Consider the following 26,186-nt stretch of genomic DNA (forward strand, 5'->3'; position numbering starts at 1 on the left):
TAAGTGACAGATACACCATCTCAGGTCAGAGCAACGTATCATCAAGCAAGACAGATGGGTGAGCAAGAAGCAACAAGTAAAGGACGAAGGCACAACAGGAAGAAGGAAAATGTAGAGAAAAATCCATGAGGGCAGCAATAAATAAACGCACAGGTTAAAGTAAGGCAGCAGAACACTTAGCCTGGAGCCTGTGCTGCTGGTTGCCAAAAGAACGCCCNCCCCCCCACCCCCGTCCGGCCACACCAGTTGCTCCTAGAGCTCCCTCACGGATGTAGTCCAGGCTTGCTGGGCAGACCCGGTCTAGCCCCTGCCTACCTCGTGCCCCCTGTGGGTCTGGGCCATCCACACAGCCCTGAGAGGAGGTTCGCAATGATGATCTCACCAAACCCAATCACTGAGTAAATGAATTAGAAAAATATCAGTATTTATAAGTGTGGTTTCTGTTCTGGTCCAGACACAAATGGTCCATGAGGCAAGCTGGATGATACTGCTTCCAAAATTTAGTAAGGAAAAGGGGAACTAATCTTATTATAACACTTGTATTAGAAATATGCTATTCATACTAGCACAAGGAATTCTAAAGATGTTAATGTTTTAACCCCCATATATGGTAAGATCCACATGTTTGCTTGAAATTGTGATGATGATAACAATAAGAATAGATACATGTATCATATAAATAGTATATAGAATTTATTTATTTATTGTTATATATCTATTATATTAGGAATTATATCTGAGATAGAGTCTAGTATGTAGTAGTTATTACAAACCTGATTGAGTACTTACCTGAAGGTCTGGTGGTGTTTCTGGATTTTTAGTTAATTCTTTAAGATCATTAACTTTGCAATGAAGTTCTTCCAATCTCAAAGCTTTGTTTTTAACTTCAGACTGCCAAAATAAAAGACAAAGAGGGAAAGCGTAACTTGTGTAAACACTGACGTATTTCATTTGGCACTTAATAATTTCAAGAGTTAACCCAACTCCAAGTCAGAGTTTAAAAAAAAAAAATCTCTGATTTTCTGAGGACTCATTATTTATGCATGTGGAAAAATGTCATCATTAACTTTCACTTCAAATGTGAGGGAGTATACAGAACTTTCTTCCCACCCTCCTTTACTGGGAAAAAAAAAAAAGCTCCTGGAAAAAATTAAACACTAAAAAGTCTTGAGTCAGTGGGGATTTTCAGTAACCCTCATTTATTCATTAGCATTAATGTCACTGGCTACCATGCCATGGCAGCACTGAACTTTTGAGAAAGCATTTGAAAGCAAATACACATTAGGAGTGCCTAATTACTGTAGACTATATGTAATACATCAGAAATGTTTCAAATAAAAATTTAAAATATTTTTATTTTAAATAAATACCTTTTTTATTTTTTGCTATTTATTTCTTCATTTATTTCAGTAACACTAACACAAAACAAAGAAAAATAGGCAAAGAATCATTACTGAACAAATTAGATGCTTGCAAACTTCATTATTTATTTGGGGCCACAAAGGACCGTTTGATAAAGTATCGCTCTCAACTTAGAGCATTTTGGTGCTTTGTGGACACTAACAAACCTCCTGAAACCTTCGTTCCAGAAGGTAATTTACTTACCCAGTGAGACATGATGAACTAACTGTCAGCCCCCGTGGCTTTCTCCAGGAGCAGGCTGAACAATTAAAGAATCACACCTACACACTTACACACTTTATTTTTGAATTGCAACAGCAATGCACAATTAGGCCCTGGGCCGAATCCAGTCTAATTTTATTGGTTGCTGTACCACACAGACAGATGGTAACGTAAAGAAATCCACCACTGTGAGTGACTGAACCTGGACATAAATGTGGGGCTGATGCCCATCGGCTTCCTGGATCCCAAAGGTCAGTGGGAGGAGGGTACTGCGTGACGATTAAACAATTGACTCTCCAAAAAAAAAAAAAGACCCTGACTTGACCACCACTTTGAGCTACACCGTGATGTCACTGCCCACGGGGTGGGAGGCCCTGCACTACAAGACCGCGTTCTACGTTTCCACCACGCAGATCGAACAGGTATCAACAACTCGAGAGCCTGGATAATACTTGTATGTAGAGCAGGAATTAAAAGTGGTAAGTTTTAAGTATTTATTAGCTTAGTTTTTAATATAATTTAATTGTAAATTTATTTACAATTTAATTTTCAGTAGTGGCTGGGTTTAACACTGGCTTGGAAACTTCTTTAAAATTTAGTAATTTGACTTTTGAGAGCTGGTACAAATCCTATTCCGGCGTGCACCACTGTCTCGAGCTGTAATGTCAATTTAACATCAAAGAGAACTTGAGAGACTTCAGTATCCCTCTTCTGGTTGCATTTTCAGTCTGGTTAATTTCCTCTACTTCTGTTTGCCCTTAGAAATAGGTGTTTGATTTAAAAATCTCTAGAAAGTTCTTTGGGTCAAAGCTAGATAATGTAGGTATACAGTTGATTCACCTACATTTTTTCAGACTGCGGTCATTCATCACCTATCTGTTGGGTCCCATTTGTGTGCTGGGCACAGTACTGAGCCCCCAGGCATGCAACGGAGACTAGTCTCTGCCCTCGTGGAGAGTCATGACCATATGCTTTACGAAACAAGTCATCTCTTGTCACCGTTTCCTCTTACCGGGCTTCATTTTTCATCCCAGCCTAACTACGACTGCACATTTTACATACATACTGCAGTGTAAATGAAGTAAATGCCACGAGGGTAGGGACTTTATCTGTTTTACTGTTTATTCTCAGTCTTTAAAACAGTGCCTGACATATTTTAGGTGCTTAGTAAGAATCTGATGAGTGAATAAATAAATAAACGAATGTAAGAAATGGAAATAAAAAGTTTAAAATAAATTGGTGGCTAGAACTTTAAAAGGTCACTTTCTGGGGAAGCCTGTCACACTCCAATCTCCCGTTTTCTCCAGTTTCTTTTTTTTTTTTTTTTAAGATTTTATTTATTTATTTGACAGAGATAGAGACAGCCAGCGAGAGAGGGAACACAAGCAGGGGGAGTGGGAGAGGAAGAAGCAGGCTCATAGCGGAGAAGTCTGATGTGGGGCTCGATCCCATAACGCTGGGATCACGCCCTGAGCCAAAGGCAGACGCTTAACCGCTGTGCCACCTAGGCGCCCCTCTCCAATTTCTGAAGAGGAAGTGGACAAACATAGCACCTAGGTAAGTGTTCAGCACATGGTAACTACTCAGTAAACATCTTGTTTGAATAAAAAAAAAATCCTCTAAATATTATTAAATTACAAACACCTTCAATTTGGTTTTCCAGTAGGAAGGTGTGATAGTCTCAGATGAATAGAAAATGGGAAAAATATAGATTTTATGGGCTTTTACTTTCCTACTAATATTTTAAGTACAGAGCCCCAACTAAGAAGTGATAAAAATGGTGGGGGGGAGTCTTATCCATTGCCTACCCAACTGTCAGGTAAATAGCAAAAGATAGTTAAGACTGCTCTAACATTCATATGTGTCTCTGAAAGAAAGAAGTTTAAAAAAAGGACATGATTTTCTCGTATTCTGGTCAATGAACTCATAAGCTCACGAAGGTAGATATAGTCAATTTACCTCAAATTCTTTAAGGAATTCTTCTGCTCTGAGGCTGTTATTCAGGTTGCTGAAGCTTTCGGCCAACTGTGGAACAGAACTATTGGACCATCCATCGATCTCGTCTTTACTTGAAAGCACATCAGCCCAAATGGTCAGGCTTACCCTCAGCCTATCCATGTTTTCCTCAATTTTCTCTGATATCTGGGATGGAAAACAGAAGCCATATCATTATTAGTCTGAGGCTTTATGACGCTCCTTGCCCCACCAAAGTACTAATCATGTTTATGCTGCCTTAATCAAAAAATTATATTCTCATGGAAAAACAAAGTTTTACAAAAATTGTATAAGGGAATTAGTGCATTTGACTCAAACAAATGCTAACCATTACATAAATTGTTTCTCTCATTGGCAGAGTTGACTGAATTTCTGAGACATTTGATTTTCATTTGTAAATTGGGAAACTAAGAACAGGTCTATTGGAGTCAACTATAACATACTCTTAGGTTGAATTCTATAGGATAGGGGTCCATTGAGGGCAGTACTGCATTTCTTTTTAAAAGTAACACAATAAGCACTTTTATTTGTAATGCTGAAACATAAAAATGGACATTAATTAGACTTGAACATATTTATAGAATAAATAAATACACAGGACATCAACCAACTTTTATGTTTAATGTAAAGCACTATTGTTTAATAGTCTTCCTGTAATAAGAACGTTCTTTTAAAAGTGGAGGCTGGGAAGGTTTTCTGCAGTCCCCAAATTATTTGATTACAGTACACAATTATCACTGTTTAACTTTAGTAATTCAGCTTATGTAACTTAATCTACAGTAATGCACTGGAGGTTAATAGAAGGGCAACAGAATCACTGGGTTTTTGAGTTGGAAGCTACATAAAATATGTATGGGTTGAGATGTAGAGTTCCAGAGAAATCAAGTGACTTGTTCTTCTGTCACATAGCTAGCAAATGACAGAGCAAGAACTAAGACCCAAGGATGTAAACTACAAGTCTGATGTTTTCCAATGCAAAATTATAGTCTTATAACTCTAAATTATTATACATTATAGTTTAATATGCTATAGAATATTTGTAAATTATTCTTCAATTTTTATCCATAATCCCAGAGTTTTGAGAAAAAAAAATTAAAGTTACAAATTTGTTGTAATTGAAGCTACCAAGTGAAATTCTAGAAAATCTGCCACTAAGTTTCATTTTGTTTTGTTTTGTTTTATTTTGTTTTAAGTGGTCGGGGGAGGAACAGAGGGAGAGGAAGAGAGAATCGTAAGCAGTCTCCACCACACCCAGCGTGGAGCCGAACCCTGGGCCTGATCACACAACCCTGAGATCATGACCTGAGCAGAAGTCAAGAGTCTGATGTTTAAATGACTGAGACACTCAGGTGCCTCAAAAAATCTGCCACTAAATTTTAACAAAACGAAGCAAATAACTTTTTTTCCTACTAATTCTAAACTTTATGTGAATACTGTTTTTCTTCAAAATATCATTTTGCACGTTAGCATTAAAATTTAAAAATGAGGGGCACCTGGTGGTTCAGTCGGTTAAGCGTCTGCCTTCGGCTCAGGTCATGATCCCAGAGTCCTGGAACGGAGCCCTGAATTGGGCTCCCTGCTCAGTGAGGAGCCTGCTTCTCCCTCTCCCTCTGCCCCTCCCGTCCACTCATGCTCGTGCTCTTCTGTCTCTCAAATAAATAAAATCTTTTTTAAAAATAAAAATAAAATAAAAGTTAAAAATGGAATTCACATCCCTGAATAATCCTTTGCCCAAAAATAATGATTGACAAATGTGAATATTTAAACTGTTCATATGATCCAGGTAATCATCTTACATCCAGCCACCTGTCCACAGTGCTCTCCATGTCTGTTTTCACCAAGATGAAATCACTACTGTGAATTTTTTTCAGCTCAGATAACAACTGTTTTCCTTTACTGGTAAAGTTATCCAATTCTTTCTGTTTATTACACATTTCGTTCTTGGCAGTTTCATGCTGTGGACATAAATGTTTCCTTAGTTAATAAAATAATCAGTGATAAGTCAGGCATTCAAAACCATCTGCCTCTAAGAAATTTAACTCATGGTTGACCTTATGCAGAAACCAGTGATATTAATGAACTATACATTTTTTGGATTGCTAGAATCCTAGGATATCAGTATTTCTAAAAAAAAAAAAAAAAAAAAAGCTGGGTTTGTCAGCATGAATTTTCTACATCTACATGTACTGACGAGTTGTACAGAGAATTCATTACATGTGAAAATCAGATCTGAGTAGTCTACTAAAATAAATATATTTTGAATTATTACCTTGGATAAAGCCCATTTAAGATCCTCCTGATCTCTTATAGTAGTTCTTGTTGCAATCACATTGCTGGCATTTTCTAGGACTTTAGATACGGCTGACTTCAAGTTCTGATATTCCCTCATTAAGTCAATAAGTCCACAGCATTGACCCTGGCTATAGTAATTAAAGAAAAGGTATCATTTATTATCATGTGTTAAAGGAAAGGATTTCCTATGATCGGACCTGATATGTAACTACATGAATGTGTTCATAGATGGATGCTGGATTCAAGAGGAAACCATATTTCGACCTACTGAGGTCAAGAGTGCTGGTCAAACCAACTTAACTCTAATGTTCAAATTGTTCTCCATGAGTAAAGAATGTACACAGCCATTAAACAAAATCTGTGACCTCAGTGACAAGAAAAAAATACATGTTCTTGACAACTAAAACTTATGTAGATGCCAACAAATTTTTGCTTTTCAATTTTTTCATTATTTAATTACATCATAATAACATGTATTAAGGGGAAGCAAAACAAACAAACAAACCAAATCAACAAAAAACACTGCTCAGTAAGTAAAATACATAAGAGGATTTTTCCCCCATTTCAATGACACAGATTTTTATTGAATATGAATCCCCTGAAAATTGTCAAAAGAAGAAGATGGTTTCTGTTTATAAGTGTAAAATGCCTCTGAGCAAGCAATTCCATATGTAGGAATTTTTCCAAAGGAAAAAAGATGTGCACTAAGATTTAGGTAAAATTATATTCTTTATACTAATACTCATAATAAGAGAAAAAAATAAAAATAATCCAAATGTTAAAAATAGGCTAATAATTGAATAAACTCTGATACCTTCTTAAAATTGAATACTGTACAATCTCTAACAAATCACATTTAGGAGAATGTTCAATATGATAGAGTAAAATTTTACAACATGGTTAAATTTTTAAAAGCTTACATTAATAATCTACTCTGTGCAATAAAAACTTAGGTACACACACAAAATGAATGTGAAGGTTTATAGATGCTTTTTTTAATAGTCATCTGAACTGGAGAGAACTTGAATATCCATCAACTGGTGAATGAATAAACTGTGGCATGCCTATTAAGTGGAATATTATTTGACTATAAAAAAGAATGGACTTTATTAATACACATAACAGTGTACCTTGTGCCAAGTAAAAGAAGTTATTTACCCAAGTGTGGTAGAAACTTACGTACAAACAAAAAATTGAACATGAATGTTTATATGTTTATATATGCCTTATTTATAATCATCCAAACTGGAAATAATCCATTTATATGTGATTCTGAAAAGACAATACTACAGAGACAGAACATGAATCAAAGGTTGCCAGAGACTGGGAGTCGGGGAGGGGCTGACTATAATGAGACATTGAGGGATTTTTTTCAGGTGGTGGAATGATTATGTTGAGATTTGATAGTTGTAATAGTTACTCATACAGGGTGTGTATACTCATAAACTATATGTGTGTTAAACTCAGACAGTTTAAGGGCGTACACTAAACAGGATGAATTTTACTATATGTAAATCATATCTTAATTACAAATAAGTACAACAAAACAAAAAAGGAAAATCAGAGGTTAAGATTCTCATGGTAGCACTTTGTAACTGCTGATAGCTCCTGCTTTCGAGCATTGAATTTTACCTGTCATTGTCATCTCAAAAACTTCCTCAATAAAATTCTGTATGACTAAATTTCTAATGGTACTAAAGGGACACAGAATACATAAGGCGGCAGAAGATGCTCAAATCTCGATCACACCGATGCAAATTAACAGACAACAGCCCAATGCCACAAAATAGAAAGTTGAAAAAAAAAATCAAGAGGTTTTTTTACTTACTTTTCATGAATTAGTTTTTTGGTATCATTCCAGGTAACCTCTAAGCGGTTTACCTCCCTATCGACTTCAGAGGCAAAGGCTACATCTTTCTGAGCAATTTGTTTAGCTTTGTCTTTCAACCAACATAGTTCATGCTCATGAGAATTCAATTCGTCTTCTAACTGATTAAAGACTCTCAATCTGTGAATTAAAATGTTATTTTATTATTAATTTACCAAAGGTAAAGACTAATATTTCTTCTCCATAAAGCACACCTATAGGAAAACTTTTAACACAGCAACTGAATTAATGTATATCAACTGTGAAAGACACTTTAAAAATTAACTTTGCAGAACTACAGACTGTACTTGGGAAACATTTAAATTCATTTTTACCATTCCTCTTCAACCTTCTATTAAGTTAGTATTCTTTTTCTATTTTGCTTTCATGATATAAGACTTTTAAGACTAGGGCTGAGTCTGTAGGCAAAGCAGGCAAGTACTTATTAAAAGGTCTTTGGTAAAAAGTCCTTCTGTGGCCTGAGGTCCAATTCATGTAAAAGTAATAATATTTTAGGGTACAGTTGCTTCATTTAAAATAAAAATAATTTTATTTTTTTGTCTCTAATATATTAATATTTGAGTACTTGTAAAAAGTGGTCATACAGAGGCAGCTAGGGACTCATGCATTCTTGCCTTTTGGTATATAGTGCTACAGAGTTTATAACATGAATGTACAAGCATGATTCCACTTAATTCCAAAACAAACTGGTTAGGAGCATGCATTATCATTATAAGAAGGTGATTTGCCCAAGGTCGCACAGTGAAGCATAAGTATGGGGGGACTTTAATAAATCCATCAATTCAGTGCAATATTTTCCATAACCTCTGGGTGGCTTTGGCGAGTTCAGTGTTAGGGGTATTGATATGGCTCTTGAGCCCAACCTGGGCCTTCTTCTCCAGCAATTTTAGGCTCTCCCGCCTGCTTGGCTGACACAGGCCAGAGAGGGCAATGCCGCTCTGCAGCAGCAATCCTACCGCTGATTTCCTGGGTAAGCTGTTTGCTCCTTTGCCATGTTTAGCTCTTCTTTTTGTCTTTACTCTGGAGGCTATTTTTCCTCCTCAAATCTTATTCCTTTTTGTTAGTTTACTGTTAAACTAGTCGGCCTAGTGCTCACAAGGCATGTAACCTCAAGAGCCATTATTACCTAACTGTGAGCCTTTCCTAGATGCTTGATTCTAGCTAAAAGGAGCAAATCGCAATGGTCTTGGCATGGTCAACACGATCCTTATCAATTATGGACACTTTGGTATGAGCGCATTTCAGCTGCTGCTTTGCCACCTGGGGAGGAAAAATGGAAGACAAAGGACCCTGAGAACATAAATGGGGAGAAAGTTCTATTAAGGAAGAAAAACAAGATTGGGAAGAAGACTATAGTATTAGAGGAAAAAACTGCTTCCAAATTTACTTCAGGAAAGTACCCCTGACCCTTAGGTTCTCTATTAAACTCCCCTGACGAAACCCTAACTTCGCTTAAACCTACTTGTCTGCCTTTTCCACACCGCTAAGCCAACAGTTAAAGGTAGTTGTTTGAAAACTGCTCTGGCGGCTGATTGGTTTCACTTTAAGTGAAGGAATAGGAATCTCAAATGGCTGCTTTATCACCTTCTCAAGCTCCAGAGATATCATTTCCATTTCCTCTCTATAAAAGAAAAATTTAATGCCATTTCCTCTCTGCTAATCCTCTCACTCTCATCTGATGCGCTTGCCCCAGTCTTTCTGAGGGCTGGCAGCCACCAGGCAGGAGTTTCCTCATATTTTCTTTGTCCACCAAGACTACAAAGCTACTTGGATCACCCCCTCTCTCCTCTGTCTTTATTCTCACTACGGAGGATGAGGCCCTTCTCCTAACAGCTACACATTGCTTAAAAATAGATAATACGATCTATATCATCTGTTATAAAAAAGATCTTAGCACGGTTTTTATAGACAGAGCCCTTGGGAAAATCGTTAAGGAAACCAAAGAAATTTTAGTACTTCTTAAGTGTCAAATTAGTCATTAATTTTATCCTCAAAATATTAAAAGAAGTTGCTAGATATGACACTGTTAAAGCACTGCAGTTAATTCTAGAACAAATAAAAAATCAACAGAAAACTGGCTCTGGCCATTTCTCTTTACCTCTGCTGAAGAGCTTGGCGGGTAGGCTCCTTCAGTCTCTCTTTGTCTGTCCTTTCTTCGATGTCCTCAATGCTTTTCAGCAACTCCTCTTTCTGGTCTTGGAATGCTTTCTTCAATACTGCCAGGGCATCTGCCTCACTCTGCTTCGTTCCCAGAAGGTTCTGGATTCTCTCTAATTCAGAACAGAGGTGATCAGCTGTCGTTCTGCAGGAAGTCCTTTGCTCAGAACTTCCGCTTTTAAGATGGTATTGAGCTTTGGCGAGAATGCTGTCAAGACTGATGGCCGCGGATTCCAAAGTTTTAGCGTCTTGAATTGCACGATTCAGGTCCTTTTCTAATAAATCAGTCTGTTTCCTGTTCATACTGTCGGCTGCTTCCACTGTGTGCCTCAGTCGGTGGAGAACCCCTGAAAGCGAGGCGTGGCTCTGTAGGAATTCAGCCAACTGGGACAGGGCAAGCTGCCGCCTTTCCACGACCTGGCTGGCCTCCTCGAACAGCTGGAAGCAGTCCTCTGCCTTGCCCTGGAGGAGGTGGAGGCTCTCAGCTCCACCGAGGGCACCCAGCTTCACTAGGTGATCCTGGAGACTCTGCAGCTCTCCCTTTTTGCCCTCTACTTCTGCCACGTGGTCCTGGAAGGGACGAGCAGTTAGTGAGTCCTCAGGTACACTGTGGCTAATGACACAGACATATTCACAATCTGTGATGTCAAGATCCATTTTCAATGCAATGGATGCTGTAGGACTGAAAAGTCATCTATGGTGAATCTTTAAGAAATGTTTTTAAAATGGCCTCTTTTCTCATCTATATGTTTCAAATAAAACACAACTCTGATTTGGAACTAATTCATTGCATGGAGGAGAATGCCTTCATGAACAGGAATCGTAGAAGGAAATTTTATATAAATACATACATATATATGTGTATAATTTGGAACATTTAAAATACATGTGTATACAGTTAAAATTTATAGTTCTAGTATAAATAATATGCAATAAATACTATATGATAATATATATAATATTATATATATCATCAAAATATAATAATATTATATATATTTTATATATATCATCAAAAAGCAAAACACAGACCCAAAATGGAGTCAATTATGGTAGGTCATGTCACCAAACTGGCATTTCATACCTAACCTAATTTCAGTTTCAGACTCCTCCGGAAATAGTGTTAACTTGACAGTCAGCAATTTTCTGGTCAGTACTGATGAGGTAATCTGTCACATGGGCCCTCTCCCCCCCTCTCCCCAACCCAAAGAAGATGAGGTAATCTACAAGATAAGACCCCCACCCCCACTTCTTACCCCTAAGGGAAACTGACCTTGCCTGAAATGATCCTCTTTTCTTTTGCTAATAACTTCCTTCCCCTACTCTCCTTCCCTCCGAAAGCCTTCCATTTTGTACAACCCCTCTGAGCTCCTTTCTATTTGCTAGATAAGATACTGCCTGATTCACAAATTGCTTAATAAAGCCAATTAGATCTTCAAATTTACTCAGTTAAATTTTTGTTTTTTAACAATACTGTGTATATATATATATATAATAACAATACTATATATATAATACATATTTCTATATATATATAAAAGATATTGAGGTCTGGAAGATTTTAAATAATATCCAATGAAGTAAATTCTAACAGCGCTTGTAGGGAAGGAGAGTACAAATAGGTGAGCATTAGCCTCTCTTCAGAGTCAGTGGGTGAGACAAATGAAAACACACAGGTTTTAGCCCCCTTCTTTAAAGAAACAAAGATGAACTCACTGACCCTGTTGTACAGGAAATCTGACTTGCTCACAATAAATCATGTTTGAAATCTCTTAGAGCATTACTAACAATCTCAGCATGGTTCCCATTAATGAGACATTATCACCTATCTTAATCTTGACCACGATGGCCTTAATATTCCCCTCAGTGTGATTATTAAACTTCAGAAAGAAGCTTTGAGCATTTACTTCAGAAAATTTACAAATTCATTCTCTGCCTTTTGAGATACAAATCTTTTTAAAAGCTGGTGTACTGTTACAACCCAAGAATATGTTTCTCAAGGACAGGGGGTCATCCTTTTGAAACCAACACATTGAGTTAACAAATGCTTGACCTTTTTACCCTAAGAAAACTCTGGTTGACTGATTTATGAGCTTGTTTTGTAGAAGTTGAGTGAGCGCCGAAAAGTGAAGACTAGAGCAAGCTGGGAAGGATCCTTGCAGTTGTGCAGAAGGGACAAAAAGTGAAAGAGAGTAACCCCTGTGACAATACGCCCCGTGATCTCCCCCAGCTCATCATGCTTACACCGCCACTTAATGCACATGTGTCCCATGACAAGGCACAATTCCAGAATGTACATGATCAGAAAGGACATTTTCCTTTTTCCTTATGTCCAATTGGCATATTCCATTTAACCTACATACCCCATGACATCCTAACTCCTTATCCTTAAATGCACCCAACCCCAACCTTTTGTGGAGACAGTTTTGAACCAGCTTCTTATGTCTTTGCTTGGCAATAACGCTTACCCCTCTGCAAAATACCAGCGTTACACGGTATTTGGTTTTCCATTGCACAGGGCAAATGAACTCTTTTTAGTTTGGTAGCACTTTGGAAATATAATCATGAAGGAAGATAGCATCCCTATCTCCCTGTCTCTTTAGAGGGTAGAAACCTAACTTCAGTGGACATCTTGTTCCAAGTTGTAAAACTACTTGAGGTCATAAAGATATGAGAAAGTACTATTCCTTTCGGTAAAACCAATTAGCAAACCCAGTAGAGTGAGCACTCCATAAATATTAAATGTTTTATCATTAAATATTGTCATCAGCTTACTATGTAGCTTATCTCCAACTACCCCAATACTTGATTTAAATGTTTTTTTTTATGCTAGGATAGATATTATGCATAATTTATAAATAAGGAAAATAAACCATGAATTTTAAATAATTTTCAAACTAAACAGTAATTTGTTAAAATTGTATCATGAATTCAGTATTAGTTTTCAGCATTGGAACAAAACAGACCAGGAAGCTTAAAAATGAACATTCTCTTCACTTTACCCTAGAAATCACTTACTCCATTTTGAAGAAATAGTGTCTTAATGTGGTTGTCTAGTTTATCTGAAGTGGTTTTATCTGCTTAATTTTTCTGTATAACACATTGCTAGGACCCCTATACTCAATTATTAAAACATTTGGATCTGAATGCAAGGTTAAACTGGTGCAGAATGGTTGGGTTAAAAAAAATGCTTTTCTTTATCATTCAAGAGCTCTCTTTTATGAATAAATTCTTCTTTGATCTTAAAAGTATGCACTTTACCTTGTGCCGAGTAAATGCTGCTTGATGGTCTGTGACGCTTATCTCAGAAGTAGTTTGTAATTCACTGAGAAACAGCTTAATCCAGACAGAAAAGGAAAGCAGCAGTTCATCAAATTGCTGGTGTTCAGCAACCACAGTCTGAAGAAAAGTAATCCTACGTAGAGAAAGGTGTTAACGTTAAAATGTCCCACAAGTGAACAGAAAAAGTTAATGATATATTGTTGCAATAAGCTTAACTGAGGGCAACAGTGATGTCATACATGGACTCACCAAACTTTTTGATGTTTTCTACTTCTCAAACCCTTTACTCTCACAGTCTTCCACATCTCAGTTAACATTACCGCTGTCCCGGAGGTGGTGGTCCTACAAGCCATTCTTCATGCCCCCACTTCTTTACCACCACATCTAATCTGTACATACCACCTCCCCCAACACACACAGTATATTCTGTGCTAGCCTCTCCGTTTCCACAAACCTACCAGGGTCTAAACTGCTTCATCTCTTCCCTGGCCTCCTCAATGGCCTCCCTCCTGCCACTGTCTCTCCACAGTTCACTCTTTAGGTAACAGAGAAACCACTGTTGCTCTACAGTTCACTCTCTAGGTAACAGCCAGGAATGATGTTAATGTAATCAGAACATTGTCCGCCAAGCTTAACACGGAGGCAATTTCCTATTGCACACAGAAAGGCAAACTCCAAATGTCCTTACTGTGGTTGATGAGGGACCCCACAGAATCAACTTCTCTGACCTCATCTTTTTTTTTCTTTTAATATTTTATTTATTTATTTGACAGAGAGCACAAGCAAGGGGAGCAGCAGGAGAGGGGCATGCTCCCTACTGAGTAAGGAGCCCAATGAGGGGCTCAATCGCAGGACCCTGGGATCATGACCTGAGCCAAAGGCAGAGGCTTAACTGACTGAGCCACCCAGGTGCCCCCAACTTCTCTGAGCACTGCTCCACACTGCCACTGCCTCGGTTGAGAAATAGCATGAGAGGCAAAGTTTTAATTACCATTTTTCTCCTATACACAAACAGCTTGGGCAAAAATAATACAAACATAAGCAACCCTACCTTCTTCAATATTTTTCAATTAGTTTGATCTTTTGCTCTAATTGTAAGACAAAAACTTTGGACTGAGGTTCATCAGAAATGCTGATTTTTGAGCACTTGAGGTTTGTTTTTTTTTTATTTTAATTCCAGTATAGTTAACATACAGTGTTATGTTAGTTTTAGGTGTACAATATAGCAATCAACAACTCTGTACTTTAGCCAGTGCTCAACACAATAAGTGTACTCTTAATACTATTCATCTATTTCACCCCTCCCCCAACCACCTCCCCTCTGGTAACCATCTGTTTGTTCTCCATAGCTAAGAGTCTGTTTTTTGGTTTGTCTCTTTTTTTTTCTTTGTTTGTTTCATTTCTTGGAATTTTGTCTTTCTCTGACTGACTTATTTTGCTTAGCATTATACGCTCTAGATTCATTCATGTTGTTGCAAATGGCAAGACTTCATTCTTTTCTATGGCTGAGTAATATTCCATTGTAGATATGTACCACTTCTTCTTTCTCCATTCATCTATTGAAGGACATTTGGGCTGCTCCCATAATCTGGCTATTGTGAATAATGCTGCAATAAACATAGAGGTGCATATATCTTTTCAAATTAGTGTTTTTGCATTCTCTAGATAAATACCTAGTACTGGAATGACTAGATCATATGATAATTGTATTTTTAATTTTTTGAGGAACCTGTATACTGTTATTCATATTGGCTGCAGAAGTTTGCATTCCCACCAAAAGTGTAAGAGGGTTCCCCTTTCTCCACACCTGGCCAACACCTGTTGTTTCCTATGTTGTTGATTTTAGCCATTCTGAGAGGTGTGAGATGATATCTCATTGTGGTTTTAGATTTGCATTTCCCTGATGATGAGTGATGTTGACCATCTTTTCATGTGTCTGTTGGCTCTCCGTTTGTGTTCTTTGGAGAAATGTCTGTTCACGTCATCTGCCCACTTTTAAATTGGATTATTTGTTTTTTGGGTGATGGGTTGTATAAGTTCTTTATATATTTTGAACACTAACCCCCCCTTTTTTTATTGAATACTAACTCTTTATTGAATATGTCATTTGCAAATATCTTCTCCCATTCAGTAGGTTGTCTTTTAGTTTCGTTGGTTGTTTCCTTTGCTGAAGCACTTTTTATTTTTTAAATGACAAAGTGATTTCTTTCCCTTCTATACTTATCTGAATATCTTAAGTAAAAAGCAAACAAAACTCTTTCGTAATTTATATTCTCACCATTTAAAAAAACTGAACAATATATAAAAAAAAAACACCTTTTTTTAAAGACCTAACCTTTTGCTAATTATCTGTGGCAAATCTCTCCATCTCTCATCCAACTGCTCCAAATGTGCTTTCATCATTTTCACATCATCTTTGGAGGCCACCGAGAATAGTGATTCCTTCAGTTGCAAAAGGTTGCTGTAGATTGAAGCCTGGGATACAACTTCGTTTTGCAGGGCCTAAGAAAAACAGAGTACACTCTAGATCTCATCCCAGCATGATTGACTAGGAGGGACCATGTGACACAGGTGGTTGCTGTCCAAAGGCTTTGCATTCTTGCAACAAAGAGGTCATTGGGACCAGGCTTAAAGAGAGTTTTTATTACTTGATTTAGAATGGATCTCCTTAACTTTTAAGGAAACATTTAAAATACTACTGAAAACTGAATTAGTTTTCCAGAATCTGAGTTCTGTTAAGTGAGGCAACTTTAGAAGCTGTAGAATTTCTTTCAAGATGAAGAAACTGTGTAGGTAAAGAGAATCAAAGAAAAGCCATTGCTAAAGAGAAACAATGCATATCTAAAAATAATAGGGATGCAATTCTGGGTACCAGAAACGTGGTCTCCTTCTTCATTTAGAGACTATATTAGGCCAAACTGGGGAACTTAAGGGCTCTTCATTTTGTTTTCATGCAACAGAATGACTTATTTTTAATCAGGCAATGAACTGTAAGGTGCTGTGAGTAGTGCATAGAAGTTGTGGTTCCTATCTAATAAGAGATAAAGATAAACACATATAGACAGCTAACAACATGATATGGTATTAAATGGGATGATAGGGTAGCATGGTGCATAGTAGATGCATGTCAGGATGCTTTGTCCCCTTCCTTAATGAGGCCACACGTGTGATACAAGCAAAGCTGCTGAAGGTTTCCGAGGAAGGGTTACACAGCCTATGGATGGCAGGAAGGATCACAAGGCAGCACTGGGACTTAAGCCAAGCAGGACAAAACACACAAAGCCAGAATATGGGGACGTACAAGGAATGTTCAGAACATAATGGGAGGCAGCCGGGCGGACACTGTGCCTGGATGTGGATGTCGCAGAGGCCTCAACCTCCTCCTGGTCCCCTCACCTGTATAGCATTTACTCTCTGTGTAGACATGTACAGGAATAGTTTTATATGACCAGATATTTGTGTCATTTTTCAGAAAAGGAGTTGTGACTTCATCTCTTAGAACACCTCACAGAGTATTTATAAAATGGTAAGAACTTTTTTTCCTCAATGTGGACTGAGGATTGCTCTCTATCCTCAGGGCAGGAAGAAGTCACTGTTTCCGAGGAGCAACTTTTTGGGAGATTAATGTGGAATGTCAGTTTACAATAAACTAGAAAGTCATTGAGAATCAAGGGTGTGGGAAATCCTCAAAGTCAAAGAAGGAGGAAATTGAAACTTGAACTTGCCTGTATTGACTGAAGTTCACTCTCCACTTTGACTCTGTCTGCAGATATATCCATTTCTGGGGAACTGGCTATTGCTTCACACCGCTCTAACCAGGTTAAAAAAGTTGACAATTCTTTCTCTAGTCTAAAGAAAGCAGAGATGAGAGGCAAATTTATCAAAATTATCACGCCAAAAATGAAACACTTCCAAAGTTGGAGGTCCAACACTAACCATTACGAACAATACAATGTTGGTTATCTTATTCCTAGATGGAAGGTAAGAAAACCATTCCCTTCACATGCATATGTGTATTTGTACCTGTGTTTATAACTGTGTATTAGGAAAGATGCACATACATCCTTTCCACTTTAGGGATCCTCATCTCTGACAAAGACCAACAAGATCTTCCCATATTAGACACATGAGTTGATGTGTTTTACATCTGGGATGATTATTTCCCAACAGCTGGTCCAGAATTTCCTATTTAAGAGTGGCGGTTGAAAGCCGTGCTCCCAACTCGGGAAGGAAGGCTGCTCACCTCTGCCAGTGGGCCAGCAGGTTCTCCAGCGCCGTCTGCCTCTCCTTGGCCCGAGTCCACGTCTCCTCGTACCTCTGCTGCAGGGCTGCCGCCTCCTGAACCGAGCAGCCTCTGTCAGCGACCTTCTGGGCGCTGGCTGAGGTGGTGGCCACCGCACTGCTCAGTGCCTCCAGGGCCTGGCAGAGATCCTAACGAGAGGCAAAAGGTGTGCAAAAAAAGCACAGCATCAAGAAATGAGGCCTATGGTTTTCCTTGAGACCCATTATCATTAAAAATTTGCCCTCAGTCCATGGTCTTCAGAGAGACATAGTCAAAGTGAGGAGAGTTACTTCATGACTGCAGAAATCAAAAATGAGAAAAGAAAGGCTTCTCCCCAAATAAGAATTTATTGCTGTATATCTGAATAATTTCAACTTTTCCTTCATGATTCAGATAATTTGTGAAAATTATTATTCCTTTAATGCTAAATATGTATTTTTAAAAAAACTCTACTTAATTTACAAGAGCTATACGTAACATGCCTTAATCTCTATAAAAAATACACAGGGAGCGTTACGGCTGACATAGCTGCTATCAGGAATCAGTGATAAAAATAATACTAATGGTGCCTCAGAATGTGGCAGGTACTATGTTATGTGCATTTTATATAGTAACTCATTTAATCGTCATAAGAATCTTAAGAGTTATGTTCTTTCTGTATGCTCATTTTAGAGATCAATCAAGACAGAGAAACATAATTTGCTTTAAGAAATGTAAATACTAGAAAAAATAGAACAGTATCCTCTCTGGTACTCAATTATTAACTTACTAAACTATTAAAATAATTCCATGAAATTCAGTTTTCCTACTTTTCCTCATGTTTTGGGTAGGTACATTAAAAAAATAACCTAAATAGCACAAAAATGAATTTTTTAAAAGATTTTATTTATTTGAGACAGAGAGAGAGAGACAGAGCACAAGAAGGGCAGAGAGGCAGAGGGAGGGAGAAGCTGACTCCCCCCTGAGCAAGGAGCCTGATGGAGGCTCATCCCAGGACCCTGGGATCATGACCTGAGCCAAAGACAGACACTTAGCCAACTGAGCCGCCCAGGCGCCCACATTCTTGTTGTGATTATTCGAATGATATAAATTCCACTCCCCTTCCTAGATGTGCCTTTGTCAACTCTTTGCTTTCTACCACTGCAGCTCCCTCCTTCGGCACACGTGCACATATATGGGGGTAACAGATATATTCTTTTTTAGTAACATATTTCTTTTTAGTTTTTCCCTGTGCCTGATTCTCCCTCTTTGCTTCTTTCTGTAAATCACACCAAAGGCATCTGTTGCTCTGCGAACATCCCACCGTAGTCATCCAGTTCAGGCAGCAGACCAAAAAAGCTAGTCATTGGTAAAAGGTTAGTGAGGACATATTCTTTGTACATCTGACTGTTGTGGGTTAAAATCTAAAATCTCCTATGCACATGTATGTTTTTAGGTACACTGAATTTTTTATAATGCCCGCAAGAAGTAAAAGAATTTATTAAAGTTAAAATCAGAAAAAGTCACATGTCCTAAGTATGAGAAAGAAATGCTGTAAATGAATATTCCTTTAATATGCATTTTTAATAATGACTTATTTGCCTACTCGTATTTCTTGTGTTATGTGAACATGTTTGATCTATATCATTTCTCAAGTAACATAAAAATCCTTTCAATTTTAACTGTCATAAAAACATTTACTGTGTTTTCAAGCAGGAATTATCAAATTCCTCTTACCATATGTTCTTGGAGAACTTTGTATGTTTCTGTGGCTGAAGAACATATTTTAATTGGATCAGCAAGTTTATCTTCAAATTCAGACACAGACTTCTGGATCTAAAACATTAGTGAAATATAAAGATAATGGTGGGAAAAATGTACATCAAGGCAGGAAAAAGTTACCAAGGAAGCAGCATGCCTATCTTCTCGGATAACTTTCAATAAAATGATTAAAATATATATATTTTAAAAAATCTAAAATCAGTGTGTCCCGTTATATGAAAGGAATAGATAAGCTTTAATGCCTATCTGAACACAACATATAATGACATTTTTATATTCCTTCAAAAAAGGTATCACATGAATAATTAAAACCTTAGTCATCATTGACAGCTTGGCAAATGGTTCGCAAATCGTGTCTTCCCTTAGTCCACTCTTTCTGGATTACTTATTGCATTTCATTATAAATGCAATAGGAAATGATAACTTTTGCATGCACGGACCCATTCTTACCTTTCTAAGATTCTCTTCAAACTTTTGCTGCTGAGATAAATGTGCCAGGATTGTTCCTTCCAAACACTGTGCGTGCTCTCGGAGCTCTTCCCAGTACCTTCTTATTTGTGTCAGCTTGGCTTTGATTCGTGCAGATTCTCCAGTGGTGACAAACTGAGCAAAAGACTGAGCTTCTTCTTCTAATTCTGTAATGCTGCTGATCTTGCTTTCTATTTCCTGAATTGTGACCTAATATTTAAAACAAGAAAAATGACAATGTAGACTGAGCAAGCTTGTCTTCCTGAAATAATAGATTATCTGCACAGAGATAAAATCAGGAGATGTCTTCTTAGCTGACATTTCAACACACTTGGACCATTAGAGAACAGCTATGAACAAACAGGGTATGTTTCCTGACCTTATTTGGGGAGGAGAGATAAGCAGATAATGTCTGAAAAATACAAGGTGATGGTGGTTGTGCTCGCTGCATAGAGAATAAAGAGAAAGAGCTACCCCTGTCACAGAGAAGCAAGCAGGGACATGTTCCTGTATTTCCTATTTTTCATCTTTGTATTTCACGTTTTACCAAACAAGAAGTATCTCTAAAGGTAAAGAGAATTCCCTGCTTATTCAAAGAGTCAAGCCTTTTGCAGCAGATCTGAGAAGCAGTGTGTTCCAGTAACTCCTAGAAATGCTAATGTTGACATTCATTTAATTTTTCTCAAATGTAGCCGAGTACTTCATATTTACCGAACTAAAAGCTTTTCTGATTCCACTCTTACCTAAAACCAGTCTTTGCAAATGTATTGCCTTTATGCCAGTGGTTTCCAAATTTGGAATACATTGGGACACCTAGCCCCCACCCTCAGGGACTCAGGCTCAGCAGGTCTAAGGGGAGGCCAAGACTTTGCATTTCTAACAGCTCCCCAGGCAATGCTGCTGCTGTCTCTGCTGCCTCTCTGAACCACTGCTTTACTCATTAGCTGTGGACTCACAGTGAAGAACCTCCATACTATCGTTCCCATTTGGAGCAGGATGACACTTTATATATTAGCCAACGCATGGAAAGTACTGGAAGACACCAAGGATGTGTGTGGGGCGGACGAGGCATGTCTGTCATAAACACAGAGGCTTATTTATGCATAAGAGAATGAAAATGATTTCTCTGAGAAAAAGAGCCAAATCTTCCAATCAAATAGAGCCAAAAATTCAGACAAGTCTCAGTTTCGAATAATTTAAATGGAGGATACTGTTACCCTAGAAAAAAAATGTGTGACTTTTGCCTACATGAGACAACATAGTCAGATAACTTCTGTCTAGATGAGACAATTAGAAGTAAGGTTAGTGCCAGGTGCTCATCGCTTATTTATTTTTATTTTTCATATGCATGACTACAGTGGTATATCTAATAGATATTTGTTATTTGAACACGAATACAACCTTTCTTTTTTGTTTTTCAAAGTGATTTTTTTAATAAAAATTATTCATAAATTCAACAAATATATGCTTGGTGTCTCCTATGTGCCAAAATTGTTCTAGATGCTTGCAATACCTCAGTGAAGCAATCTAAAATAAGACAAAATTTCTTAGTTTTTAGAGTAATTAATACATGTTACCAACAAATTCATTAATGTAAACTATGTAATCATATTGTTGGATTTTAATCCAAAAGGGGAAGATGGAAGATGAATCCAGGGTATGTTCTTATCATTTGTAAGTTATTAAGAATAAGAAAATCAATTTGGAATAGCATGTAATGAAGAATAAAAATGGCCTTATAGAAAAATGTCTTTATGACAAGGCAAGTGCTTCATTAATTTTAATCCTAAGATTGTTTTATAGTGAAACTCTATGATAAGTGTTACCTTATTTCTAATGCTTCCTATAATGTGGTCTTCTGTGTGGAAACAGAACATGAACCTATTAGCCTAAATTTCACAGTACTAGTGTATGTCACACTTTGCTTATTTCTAGCAAATACTTTTTTCCTACTATTCATATTCATTTAATACATTTTAGATGTTTTCAAAATACCATTTGGAATATTAAAATGTACTTCTAGTCTAATGGCATGGAAATCTACAATTGAATGTTTATATATTTAAAAATAAAATGTGTAATCATTTTGTTTCCCAAAGAGTAAAGAGGCGATGGCAGTTGATCACTGATATATTTCAGAAGTCCTGGAATTAAGGTTTAAATAATAAAATGAATTATAGCAAGAATAAACACATTAAAAATTGTATGCCAAAAACTTTTGAAAGAAAATTTTTGATAAGGCTATTTAAATGTGCTATTCTTTGCTTACTTAGGCTGTAGTGACATGATCAAATGACAACTTTTAGAAAGAGTTTCAGAGATTAAACATATTTCATGAATATTCCTTAGTGGGTTAACATCTGTTTTCCCTAGTATACCACGCAAGACGTAAGCAGACTCCACATACCAGATTCCGTGTATCCTTAATTGCAAAAGATGTGTGATAAACCAGGATAATTTGCACAGCAATGTAATCATAGCTAAGCAACATTGCACCTTCCACTGTGCACACGGTAATGACTTGCTCTGAGCCATAATGTGATATCTTGGTATTTATTTTACTATTTTTAATTGAATGAAATGGCAGAGAGTTTTCCCATTCCAAAAAAAGAGAGATTAGACAGAAAAAGTGGTTGCATTTTGAAAGTGTGTTGCATAAAAACTGTATAAAAGAAAGATAATTCATTTTTTTCAGCCCAGTTTTTCTTAAACTATTTGAACGAAGTGAACACTGACAGTCTATACACGTGGTCATTTTCGAGTTGGGAGAGCTAAAGTATCAGAGCATTTCAGTCTGTGCCCAAAGGGCATCATCCTAAATAAAGGCATTAGAGCAGTGGAATCTGTTGGCTTCACCTAAAGAAAGTAATTGCTCCTCCCTGTGGTTTGTGAGGGTAAATGCCACCAATACTTGAACCAGACATTTGAGTAACACTTAAAAAGTACAATTGTAGGTGATGAATATATTTCATGTTGTATAGATGAATCAACAGAACACTCCAATGGGGTTAATTCAAAATCAAGGAAAAGAATAATGTAACCATAAAAACATTTTAATGATATTGCACACAATACTGACTTTGAATGCATAAGTCAGAAAATATTAATACATAATTCCAACTATAAAATGTTGCCCGGTATCAATCAAGACCTCTCAGCTCAGCATTTTGTGTGAATTGAATTTTAATAGAGTCTCATAGCAATGAAAGTTTTGTCGTGGGGCCAACTAGCATTTGATGAAATGTAAGAAGGGAGTTCTTAAAAGCTAGACATGGATCATAAACGTAACGTGTGAGCAGATCACCTTAATCTGGTGGATTTGCATGTCCATGGCAGATGATGAAGTTTCCAAGGCATTGAGTTCTTTTTCTTTCTCAGTTATCCAGATGGACAGGATCTCAAAATTATTGCCAAAATGATCCCACTTGTTTTTCACCATTTCCATGGTTTTAATACTAAAATTAACCAAATTAAGTAAATAAAATGCAATATTTTAATAGAAAACAACAATACAATTTTCTTTAAATCACCAGATGAAAAGAAAGCAAAGGCATTTGTGACCATGTCAAAATTGAAAGTACTGGAACAGGAAAAAAATGCACATTTGATCTGAGTAGTCAGGCCTCAAGTCTTCCTATCTCTCTCCTCTGAGAATGAGCATTTAACGAGGTAGTATCTACACTATGTTACGAATGGAACTGTGCTTCAAGCAAAATATAGCTGGGTCCAAAGGGGGTTTGAATCCAGGTATAATCTAGGTAAACTCTGCACGTGACCAGTAGTTGCCAGGACTTTTAATACGCTGCCCACATAGATTACGTGCACAGAGTCCTTGAGCAGTCCTGTTTTTATGGACAAGGTCCTTTTGCTCTTAGAGCAGAGATACTGCAGGGATGCTCTATACTCAAAGATCTTTATAGAATGCACCTCTATGAGTCAAGAGAGAGCTTGTAATATGAATCCCATGCTGCCTTACAGGAACTGTTTCTATCATTAGAGCTAAGCCTGCGATTTATAATCTATAACTATTTCAGCTGTTCTCTGAGTTGGTCCAGTCTTGATTCCAAAAGACTCATACATTCTTGTACATGAGCACCGCACCCTAACTGCTTTTAGAAATTTTGGGCTTTATTTGTTATAAATCTAGTGAACAAAATTTCAACTATAGATGTCCAGTTTATATTAGCTATGTGTATATAATCATGTGATTATGGCTTTTAGTTAGAAAAAGACTAAGAAACTAACAGTATATCGAACTGATACGCCCTTGGGTTAAAAAAAAAATGAAAGAATTTCCCTGTTTACCAAAAGGCACTTGAAGACATCAATAAGAATGCAATGGCATCACTGAATGTTAAATTAAATAATATTGCAGTCTCAAATGTATACCCTGGGTGTGCCTAATGCTCTCATCAGTACAGGTGAAGCAAGCTAAGTCATATTGCAAGTTTTCAAATGAAATAGATTCAAATGGATATTTCTAATAAAAGTAGCTTCTTTTCTAATAAATTCTGAGTTTATTTCTGTAACTTGATGGATAATATTTAATATAAAGTTCTCAAAATTTTAAGTCATAATTTCCTTTACGTTATTTAAAAAATTTTAAAATTTAGGCAAATGTACAACGTTAATTTCAAGGTGTTACTAGTATTAAAAACAAATTTTACATTTTAAAATCCACCTTAGAAATTATGTCCTGTATCTTAAGAATAATATGTGTTGGTGATTTGCCAGTAAAGAACCTTTCATAAAAATGTGCAGCCATACTATGTTGAGGAATGCTGGCCATATCTTCATATATTTATCCCCTCCAAGTTTTTTTTGTGTTTATTTTGCACGTAATAGCATACTACAGGCCGAACTACTTTTTCTTTCTTTTTAGATAAACAAATATTAAATATTGAAAAGCAAAATAAATTTTTGAAGTTAATTTTTGGAAGCAGTATATCAATCAGTGACAATTCGAATATTGAGGCACTGTGAACGAGCTCTGTGAGCTTCTTGGAGATGGAGACGCTTGGTCTACACCACACATATTTAGGCCCAGCATCTACACAACCAAAATATCTCTTCTTCCCTCTAACTGGTGACAGCAGAAAAAATTATTTTAAATATTGGTTCTTTTTTGAGATTGTATGAAGGCCACAGAATTGAATAGATATGGCTTTCTCATGAACAAAGTCAGTTTACAATGCAAAAACCACATCCCTTATATTTTTCTGCTCTGTTATATAGACGATGGTTTCTGTCTTGGTGATACTTTCTTTTGAACTGTGAGTTGCTTCCTCAAAACATGCTGAAATACACAGACACTTTGAGATTTTAAAGGAATGCTTTGAATACAATATACAGGAAAGACTGTACGAAACTTTATCTCAGAGAAGAAAGTTTAGGACTTGTCAAGCACGTACTCTTCTTCAAGTGTGTCTTCTAATTTTTTGACTTGCTCTTTGATTGACTTGGCCTGCTGCTGAAGCAGCTGCTTATTCTTGGGCCCAAGTGGTATCTCGGAAGCTTCCTTCACAAGATTTTCAGCCTGGACTGCAATACCTTCTGTTCGTTTAGAAAACTCCTAGAAAAAGATTATAATTGTTAGGAAGGCATCTTCTATTAAATTCTGCCCTCAACTAAACTGTATACACTTGCAGAGTCTGTACTAGAATAGAAGGATGGCTAGATAGATGGACACATACATGAATCTTAGTATAGAATAGTCTTAGGAATAAGACAGACTTGTTTTCATCATGACCAGAATAAACGCTTGACTAGATTACTTTCATTTCATATACACAGTCAGATATCTACCTTTATAGTTATCCAAAAATTCTCACAAAAATCTTTTTCCATTGTTTCCTGGTTTGGGTTTATTGCTTAGAATTCTGAGCTGCATTATAACGACTAACTTATCAACAAATACGTTAGTTTATTACAGGCCCCATTCAGGCAACGATTGATAGTGATTGATTATTTTCAATCATAGAGATAAGAGATTTCTAGGCCAATTAATATAAATATTTTTTATTTAATTGAAGAATATTTTAGTCAATACAGTGTATCACTGATATTTAACTATAAAGAAACATATTGTTAACTAGTTCCCTAAAAGGAGAGATAATCTGATCTTAATGTTGTTAAATCTTATTCACTATATACCTATACTACATGATGAAAAGAAGATAAGCTCTTAAGCAGTCGAACCTGAACTAAAACTCTAGATTTGCTAATTACTAGTTGTTTGACTTTTGTGGATTATTTTACAGGCTTTCATATAAAATGCAGATAGTAATGCTTTTCTTGTAAGGTTACTGTTAGCATCTCATTAGCAATTTCATTTTTAAGTGCCTGGCACTCTAGCAGGTACCTATTATTGCTTTTTTTATGTCCCTCACATAAAATTGAGGACAAAATGGTTTATAAAATTCTCATACTGATTTTCAT

At 36.8% G+C, this 26,186-nt stretch overlaps 1 protein-coding gene across 13 annotated transcripts in view; it reads right to left on the reverse strand.

Annotated features, from left to right (window-relative positions):
* Positions 1 to 26,186, reverse strand: part of SYNE1 (spectrin repeat containing nuclear envelope protein 1) — a 437,003-nt gene that overhangs the window by 240,874 nt on the left and 169,943 nt on the right. For all 13 annotated transcript variants that reach the window (XM_034669323.1, XM_034669329.1, XM_034669326.1 and 10 more), the window contains 14 exons: positions 25,160 to 25,320; positions 23,053 to 23,203; positions 19,731 to 19,958; positions 19,236 to 19,334; positions 17,481 to 17,668; positions 16,963 to 17,086; positions 15,573 to 15,739; positions 13,217 to 13,370; positions 9,897 to 10,525; positions 7,739 to 7,918; positions 5,888 to 6,038; positions 5,415 to 5,573; positions 3,583 to 3,765; positions 790 to 891 (listed from right to left, as the gene is read on the reverse strand). In XM_034669323.1, the coding sequence (XP_034525214.1) occupies positions 790 to 891; positions 3,583 to 3,765; positions 5,415 to 5,573; positions 5,888 to 6,038; positions 7,739 to 7,918; positions 9,897 to 10,525; positions 13,217 to 13,370; positions 15,573 to 15,739; positions 16,963 to 17,086; positions 17,481 to 17,668; positions 19,236 to 19,334; positions 19,731 to 19,958; positions 23,053 to 23,203; positions 25,160 to 25,320 (2,676 nt within the window). The remainder of the gene's footprint in view (positions 1 to 789; positions 892 to 3,582; positions 3,766 to 5,414; positions 5,574 to 5,887; positions 6,039 to 7,738; positions 7,919 to 9,896; positions 10,526 to 13,216; positions 13,371 to 15,572; positions 15,740 to 16,962; positions 17,087 to 17,480; positions 17,669 to 19,235; positions 19,335 to 19,730; positions 19,959 to 23,052; positions 23,204 to 25,159; positions 25,321 to 26,186) is intronic.

Source organism: Ailuropoda melanoleuca, chromosome 10 (assembly GCF_002007445.2).
Source record: "Ailuropoda melanoleuca isolate Jingjing chromosome 10, ASM200744v2, whole genome shotgun sequence".
Lineage (NCBI taxonomy): Eukaryota > Metazoa > Chordata > Mammalia > Carnivora > Ursidae > Ailuropoda > Ailuropoda melanoleuca.